The 9,515-nt window shown below is 36.2% G+C and overlaps 1 protein-coding gene across 1 annotated transcript in view; it reads left to right on the forward strand.

The window, feature by feature from the left end:
- ADGRB3 (adhesion G protein-coupled receptor B3) overlaps positions 1-9,515 on the forward strand; it is an 841,452-nt gene that overhangs the window by 500,838 nt on the left and 331,099 nt on the right. The window contains exon 17 of the mRNA XM_006159627.3: positions 5,241-5,284. Within this exon, the coding sequence (XP_006159689.1) occupies positions 5,241-5,284 (44 nt within the window). The remainder of the gene's footprint in view (positions 1-5,240; positions 5,285-9,515) is intronic.

A 9,515-nucleotide genomic window follows, 5' to 3' on the forward strand; every position in this document is an offset into this window, starting at 1 on the left:
AATCGCTATGATCTATTCTTCATTATAACACATATCGCCAGTTAGTATTTTAACTCTCGTTTTGTTGTTTTTGTAGTGAAGTTTAGGAGTCAGGAACTTTGTTTTGGTCAGCCCTTCGTAGTGCCTTGAAAGGTACCTGGAATGTGATAAGTGTTTATGAAATAATTTTCGTGTGAATGAGTAAACTGCTTTTGATCATCTTCCTGGCTCTCTCTTCTTACTTCCAGGCTTTGTGAGAGTAATTCACTGTAGTGAGTCATAGTTAAAGTATTCCATAGGGGAAAAAAAGACTTTGAAGGGATTTTTGAAAGGATAAAAGTAAATACACTTAAGTATGTTATTCTAGAGCCATTGAGAGCTAGGGCTAGAATCAATGTCCAAATCCCCCTTTGATAAATGAGAAAAAACAGAAGTTATACAGAACAAAGCTAAAGAGAAAACCACCATAGGAATACATTGACAAAGCTGGTGATATATGCTATTGTTTAATTGATGGATTGGCTTGGTTGATGTTGAAACAGGGGAGAAAAGTAAGAAAAAAAAAAAAGACTCCAGAAAGTGTTGTGTACAACATCTGTGGTCATTAGGAAATGTGGGTCATGCTGCATTTTTAAACGCTTAAAAGAGGATAAATAGAGATGTTTATCTCAAGTTTAGCTATGTTATTTTGAGCAGGGCCAAGAGAGGCAGTTTTGTTTTCATTTTATTTTGTCCCCCAAAAAAGTACTAGCCAAAAATAGCCTGTCCTGGACCAGCAGTTGGTGTGGAGGTTAAAGCAGGTGAATCCCACATGGCAGATTGAACAGTTCGAGTCCCAGCCCAGAGGCTGGGAAATCATTCTGGGCACGTGTGTGTACATGCCCAAAATCCGACAGGAGACTCAAGGGGAAGGGATTGTGGCATGGCCATTGCCCCTGGGGGAGAGAGAGAGAGAGAGATCCTTCCTTTTTTTATGGAGAGTTTTTTTGCTATAGGGTGTGTGGGCTAGCAAGAAGACAGAGAGACAGAGAGACAGAAAGTGAGAAATTATCCCCCAGGAGGGATGGCCACTCTGCAGTCTCTTCTCCATTCTCTTTTTGGGATCCTGGGAACACACTCAAATGCTCCCGGTGTGGGACCGGGTCCAGGACTCGTATCATGGTCGACTACATGGGAGTCCAGCGACATAGCCATATGCCAACTGCTGGCCCTGGGATGTCCTTCCTAAACATTTCAAATACATGCAATTTTAATATTTAAAGCATTAGTTACACTGACACTTGGTAAATTCATCTTTAGCACATCTGTCTTATTACCCTGACAAGTTTCTTTTTCTTGGTTCAGTACAGTTCTTAAATCTCCTTCTTTGGGTTAATTCTCAGCCTTATTATTTTCTTTTCATTCTTGCTGCTACATTTGTTACTTGTCTCTGCTGGGCTTGCCATTTCCTGTTATTGATTTCTTTTAAATTCCTCATAATAGCTCTTGTAGCAGAGTTCCTTTGAGAAAAGTATCTGAAAATTAGAAGAAATATTTTACAAGTTGTTTCTGAGCAGAATCTCTGATCTAGGGTTTTTGTTGATGCTAATGTTTAGAATTCACCAATCAGTGTTTCTTATGTCTCCCATCTCAGATTCTTTTTTTTTAAGCTTATCTGTTATATTTCTTTCATGAGGGAAAATGCTTATGCATGAAAGAGAGAGAGGAAAGTTCAATAGGATCTTGTCACTCTGTGATCCACTTCACCCACCCTTCCAGCTAGTCAGGATCTAGGACAGGTGTGGCCAGCATGGTTTAGGCTGATGGGATCTGAACCCGTGGTTGACCATGTGGCTTCCAGCAATGCAAATCAGTACACTATTGCCTGTGCCACTGAGGCTGTGCCCTATGTCATATTTTTTAAGTGACTTTCCCATGTAGGTAATAAAGTTCTTCTAATTTGTTTGTTTTGCTTATTTTTCTAGACTTCAAATGTTTAAATTATTAACCTCAACTCACAGATCTACATATCAGTGATTATACTAGAATATTCAGAGTTTGTTTGTTGTGTACATCCTAGAATGTATAAAGAAACTTAAGATAGAATGGTATATTTTGGAACCTATATTAACTCTCATAGGACCAGCTACTGGTGGCTGAATCCTGCATGGCCAACTGAGCAGTTCGAGTCCCAGACCTGGCAGCTTGAAAAGCATGTTGGGCGCAAGAGTGTGCCTGCCTGAAATCCAGAGAGGAGAGTGGAGGAGAAAGGATTATGGTGTGACCAGTCCCCCAGGGGAGTGATTCTCACTTTTCCTTTCTCTCCTTCAGTTTCTGTCACTCTGTAGCAAGTGCATGCACCCTATAGTAAACTCTAAAAAAAAAAAAAATTCATATATGGGTGGTATTTGAATTTTCATAGGGCAGAAAAAAAGAAATATATGCAGAGTCTGAGAGGTAAGGAATAAAGAAGGTATAGAATGAAACTGAGAATTACCAAAGGCATTTAATAAGAATACAAGAAATTTTTCTCATCTCTATGCTTCTATGTGAAAATGGAAATTGTTTTTTTTAGGAGAATAAAAAAAGAGGAGGTATTCAAACAATTGTATTAACTTTGTATTTTTCTAATATAATTTTCTTTCATCATATGCTATTATAAATAATCTTTATAAACTATTGACCCTATGATCAGCACTCTTTATCAGCTTGTAGAGCTACTTATCTTAGTCTAACATTTATTTTTAAAATCAATGAACTGGATTTAGAAGATCTGTTCTTTCAGATTCTTCACTTATCTTGGCTTCTGTATCTATGAAATACATACTCCTATATTCTTTCTTGTCATATTCCAAGGGTAATTTATTGTCTATAAAGTGGTCTGAGCTCCTCTGAACAAAACCCTATATAAGCTTATGATAACTTTTTTATACAACATTGCAGCTATGCAGAGGATTACTCAGAAAGTCTCAATATGTCTGATAATTTCAGGTAAAACCACACAGGGTCTTATAAGGTAGAGGAAGAAACCTGTCTGGGATACTCTTCACCTCCCCTTGTCTATCCCTTCTATAGAAATAGAAAGCAGATAAGGATCTGCTCCTTCCATGAAATTAGCACTCACTAACTCAGGCCAGGATGATGTCACTCATTTCTTTTTCACTCAGTAAATTATGACTAGTGGCATTTATATGTACATTTTTCTTCTATTGTTATATAAACATCTCACATGTATATTTTCTCATGTTGTTATCTACATACTATGGGTCTTTCAAAGAAGGGTTTTTTTTTCATTCTTTAAAAGCAGAGTATAGAGATGTGAACATCTGATGTATAGCCATTTTGAAGAATAGTATTGGTACTACAATATTGAAGTTAGTCAAATGTCACAGCTAAAATGAATAATAAACAATTGAGTGGATTTGCTACATTTTAGAATAGTGACCTTAATTCTTTACTTCGTTTTTATTTATTTAATTCATTTGTTATAATTACCTTTTGATTTGATCAGACAGAGATAGAGAGAGAGAAAGGGAAAGTGAGAAAGCAAGCCACCAGGTCTGGGACTCAAACCATGGTCTGCCATGTGGGAATCCAGTGCCCTTTACCACCACACCACATGCCAGTCCCATGAGCTTAATTCTTACTTCTAGCAAAATTTTAGAGTGGACCCAGCAAGCAGCATTTAGAAAAAGCACAGCTCACAACCGGCTTACCTGTACTTTCAAAGTTACTTTGGCAGATACACAGGAATGATTATCTACTTGTTAATAAGGAAGAGGCCTAAGGACTAGGCATAGCTTACTGGCTCGCAGGGAGCATGTCTACCTGTGAAGGGAGCCTGTGGCTTGTTTCAGGACTGTATCTTTTAACTGCCTTGGCCTATATGTCATTTTTATCAATGACCTGGTTGGATGATGATATAGACAATCATGTTTACTTCTTAATTCTGTAATGATGCAAAGCTTGGAAGCAACAGTGAAAATGTGGATGTCAAAATCAAGATTTTAAAAGCTCTCAAGAGACTGTGATGTATGAGTAATACCTGTCAAGTTCAGGAATAGTCGACCAAAATACCTGATATGATCTTAGTTTACATTATTAGAAACATGGCACTGAAATCGAAAAGGCAATAGTACAGCCTTGTTTTGCACAGGTCAGACACAGTGGATGATTTTCCTTAACACACTTGGAAAGTTTGTGCTGCAGGAAGTGAGTGACACTGGGCAAGAGAGCTTGAAACCAGTAGACAGTCGAATACAGTTGTGAAGAGAAGACTCTTCAGAGTTTGAGGGTATGACAGAACCTGAAGATATCTAAGGAAAATTTTTTTTTTCAAAGCGCAAAAATAAGTCCCAATGAATGGGAACAGGCAGAAAGGAACACAAATCTCCTATGATTAGAACTCTTTAAAACAGAATACTTTTTTGGGTAATCAGAAGTACAAAACTCATTGTGTCATCCTGAAGGTCATAGTGGGTACTAAATATATCATTGTTAAACTGAATTAAAAAAGAAACACTTTTTTACTTAACATTCGACCATATATGACCCTATACAAATATGTTCTGATGATTAAGAAAATACTACAAATCAACAAACTCTCTGGATATGAATAGTTAATGCAAATACCTCTGACCTCTAGGAAGCATCAGCTAGAGGCTGAGGAACTGGTGGTAGTGGTTGTAAACGTGCAAAATACATTTCATCATGATTTAGATATTGTCGCTACCTTGGTCTTCTCACAGAAAATGATCCAGCAATCAACATTTTAGAGAAATAAGTATGAGGTTGAAATCATGACTTAAAGTATATGAGAGCTTCAATTTCCATTTCAACACATGCATTTTTCTACATATAGGTTATGATACTTAGAATGTTGCTTGTATATAATTTCAGGGGGAGCAGATGCACAACAGTTAAATTTCTGGACTCCTGTAGAGTCAACCACAGTTCAAATCCCAGACCCAGCAGCTGAAAACTCATGCTGGGCACGTGTGCATATGTGTCGACTTCTGTTTGTCTCTCTGGAGAGTGCACATGCACTATAGCAGAAATCTCTTAAAAAAAAAAAAGAATACTGTTTTCATAGAATTTCATAAAATGGGCCACTAGATTTCTGAGAAATCAAATATAAATTTCTTATGAAAAAAAAAGATGGAATCTTTAAAGTATGCCTCTAAAGTATGTGAAATCTGGCATTCTGTTTGCATTTCACATAATCTTTCAATTTTTTATGTATGTAGTCAAGATGGATTTATTCTTTCTCTGCTTATTTTTAGGGCACTTTGAATCCCTATTGTGTGCTGTGGGATGACTCAAAAACGTAAGTGACAGATGTTTCCTTACATTACTTTGGACAAAATATTCAAGGCACATTAACTTATTTCTGCTGCCTGCTAGTTAACAGGAATCTGATAAGTCAGTAGGCTGTGAGTTATACTGAAAGCAAAGACATTCTCCTCTTTGAAACTGTAGGATGGCATGATGAATGTGTGCTTGTGTGGTGATGCCATCAGGTTATGTCCCAAGAGAGGATCTCATTACCTCATGTGTAAGGCACTTTGTGATGCGAATTCTATGAAGATTTTTTTTAAAGCTCTGATATTTTAAAGGAACAGAAGCTCAAAGGCTCTATCAGTATCTTGCTCTGGTGATTCAGTTTAGGATTGAAATGAAATGGAAATCTCTGTGTCTACTTAGTCCGTACATTATTTGCATGACCTTGAATCTATTATCGGATTACTGCAATATTTACGTGGTCCTTTCAAATTGTTTTGTTATAAAAACACTGAATGGAATTTTTATCCATAAAGAGTTTATAACAAAATAATTAAACTAAATAAAGAATGAGTAATTCTTCCATGTATTCTTTTGTTTATACAAGTAATTGCAATATATCTGATCAAAATCCTCTTTATCTCACTGATAATTCTATGGGAATTTATTGTCTCCAAGATCAGAAGATTCCATGGTTAATTCTTAATTGGACTTCTGTACCTCAAATACTTACATAGGTTACCAGTTTTGTTTTACTTTGTGTGGAGGTAAATAATTATTCATCCATCCTATGCCCTAATACCACCAGGTGTTTTCTGTCAGGTAGAGCACCGTGTTGATGAATTCTCTGTAGTCGAAGAATTTTCCCAGGACTCTTCCACCTGTATATGGTTCACCTCTGAGGTTTTATGATGTCACTTGCCTTTCACCAGAGTCTAAGAGATGGGTAGTCTCAGAATTTCTAGGAAAAGAACAAATTTTACCACAATTTTCTCAATGTCAAGACGCTGATACAATTTAAATGATACACAGGTTGATATGGGTGAGAAGTCAATGACAGCATATTGTTCTGGCTACACACTCTGATAGTTTAGGGGTACTCTTTTTCTAGAAGCCCTAGTACCATCGGGAGGATCCCACCTTGCCCCGACGATAGCATGTGCTGGATGCCCTCACTAATGGTAATTATTTTCTCTGAAAAGCCCATAGAGAAAGTAGTTAACAGTACTAAAACTTTTGCAAGCTTTTTTCACTTCACAGAAGGTTTTGACAGTGTATTCTAAGGAACTTCTTAGTATATTATATAGCAAAGGTTGAAAAAAATGCTATAAACATCTCATTGAATGTTACTGGCTCAGGGAAAACATGCTATGTTAAATCTGTGATTAGAGTTACTTGCATATCTCTATGTGAAATAATCAACTCTGATTTAGTTTTGTCATCTTTTTTGTTTTATACTGATCAAAAAAGTTAGATTTTCAAAAAAGCCCTACAGGATTATTAAAGGAGCATTACCCTGTTGGCTTCCTTTCATAGACAGGACAGTGTTAAATTTAGTTGAAAAGCTATTGGTGTTTGAGATCAGTGTTAACTTCGGATTCAGTCAGTCTACTTTCTCTAACATCTGTTGATAACATGATTCACATCTATCACCAAAAAAAAAAAAAGCATATCTTAGCTTTATAAAATTCAACTTTTAAGTTGTCCTTGAAGAAAACTATGCAGAGAGAGGAAGTGTGTTTAGTTGCCTTTCAAAGCAGATAATCTCAAGAGATCAGTGTAGTTCATGTTTCCTTGATGTATCTGAAAAAATGATCAAAAAGCTTTCCCCTGTAACAGAACTTCTGTCCCATCACATTTTTTACCAAGTCGTTTCATCATTAAAATTGTTTTTCTGGGTGAGTTTTAAACAATAAAGGTTAAGGCAACTTTGTTTTTCTTCCCCACATCTGTTCTGTTTTGAAGATATTTTGTATACAGTGGTTTCATTGATGCAGCCATTTTAACTTTGAATGCAGGTTCTCCAAATACAGTTAGTGAAGAGATAGCACTGCTTACTGACTTATATGAGATATGGCTTCCTTGGTGCTTTTCATGATCACACTAATGTAACGTTTCAAGTTGTGTGTTAATTTTCATGATCAATTTGCTGTCCTCTATACTATTTTAAAATTAGTTTTTAATTATAAAAGCAATACTTGAGTATCTTTTATTTGTAAACGTTAAAGCATACTGTTAAGGTGAAAGGTCTCACTGATCGTCACCACCCTGGGTCTCCACCCTCCCATGTCTCCATCATGATTCCTATCTACATCTTCTTGTGTATAATTTCAGAAATACATTTATGCATTGGCATAGGATTGCAGCCATAGATAAGAACACTACTTTTACATAAATGCTTTTATATTATACTGCATGGAATACTCAGCAGTCTCAATTTTAAATTCAACATAAATCTGAAATGTTCCTATTGTAGTACCTACTTCATTCTTTCCACTTGCTATATTGTATGTCATAATTGATTTAGTATTTTCTATGGAACTGATCATTCTATGATTTCTAATTTATTTAATTCTATAAACTTTGTTTCTTTGTGCCTCCTCCTATATCATCCTTGACGATGTCTCTGCACACCTAATCCAAAGTGTTACTCGTTGTACTCTTTATATAATGCCGTTTTATATTTTTCACAGCATGCATTCCTACTTTATAAATTTTGTTCAATTTTTATCTATCTTACCGGAATTCAGTGCCACAAGAGAGAGTCTTTATTATTATGTTCTTAATCACTGCACTCTTGTTGTCTAGTACACCTACCTAAAGATACACAGTAACAAATATTTATTAGCCTGCTTTGTACAAGTGTGAATATTTCCATATTTCCTGGGTACCCTTTTTATTTAAAAATTGTTCCCATCCCTGCTTCATTTTGTCAGTTGATAAATATTTCTAATTATTATTAGCCCTAATACTAGAAATTTGAAGGGAGACAGCTTCAGCTTGCTACTGACTTTTTATTTTATTTTTTTAATTTTTTTTAATTTTTATTTTTCTGAGAGAGGGCTTTACTTTCTTTTATATAAGTGTAGAAGTAGATGGGTCTTAGCATTAGTTAAGCAGCTCGGCAACTTTGAGACTGATACTTTTATAGTTTAATTATGTTGTCCCTCTAGGTCATAGGATGGGTGCTGTTGATCCTGCCAAACAAAATAAAGGCTAATTCCATCACCAACCAGTTCCCCACCTTCAGCTATTCCAATATCTATCATCATAGATTAATCTTGCCTCTTCTAGGCTCTGATGTGAATGGAATTGCATAGTATATAATCTTTCATATCTGATGTCTTTCATGCCACTTTATTATTTTTTAAGATTTATTCAGGTTGTGGTAACTGCTGAGTAGTGTTGCATTATACAATTATATTCCCATTTCTTTACCCATCCTTTCATTGATGGACATTTGGATTGTTTCCAGTTTTTGACTATTATAAATAAGGCTGTCATGAACATTGACGTACAAGTCTTTGTGTGGACTCATAGGTTTTTGTTTGTATTGGTAGAAACCCAGAAGTGAAATTGCTAGATTGAAGGGATGATGTATGTTTAGGTTTGTAAATCACTACCAAAGAGTTTTCTAAAAGGGTTGCACCATTTTACATAGTTATTTTTGATAGCTAGGTAATTCTGGAATTGATATGTCATCAATTCTATAATTATTTCCAGATTAATATTATTTTCAATATTGCTTTTTGAACTATTTATTTAACTTTCATTTATTATAATTATTTTTAATTGGATTAGAGAGAGACAGAGACAGAGAGAGAGTGAAAGCGAGAAAGCAATCTATCAAGTCCAGGACTCAAATCACGGTTCGCCATAGGGGAGTCTAACACTTTAACCATTACATCACCTGCCGTCCTCTCAATATTGCTTCTTTAATAGGCAATGCTGCAATGAATAACTTCATGAAAAAGCTTGAAAAAATTTGGGAACCAGCAGTTAGCGTAATGGCTATGTCGCTGGACTCCCACATAGTCGACCGTGGTTTGTGTCCCAGACCTGGTGGCTTAAAACTCACGCCGGGCGCGTGTGCGTGCGTGCCCAAGATCCCGAGAGGAGAATGGAGGAGAAGGGATTGCGGTGTGACCATCCCCCCCTGGGGGGTGATTTCTCGCTTTCTGTCTCTATGTCTCTCTCTGTCTGTCTGGCGAGCGCACGTGCCCTACAGTGAAAATCTCTCAAAAAAAAATGTACCTGTTTTTAGAACATTTATGTTA

The sequence above is a fragment of the Tupaia chinensis genome, unplaced genomic scaffold, assembly GCF_000334495.1.
Source record: "Tupaia chinensis unplaced genomic scaffold, TupChi_1.0 Scaffold000639_1, whole genome shotgun sequence".
Classification (NCBI taxonomy): domain Eukaryota; kingdom Metazoa; phylum Chordata; class Mammalia; order Scandentia; family Tupaiidae; genus Tupaia; species Tupaia belangeri.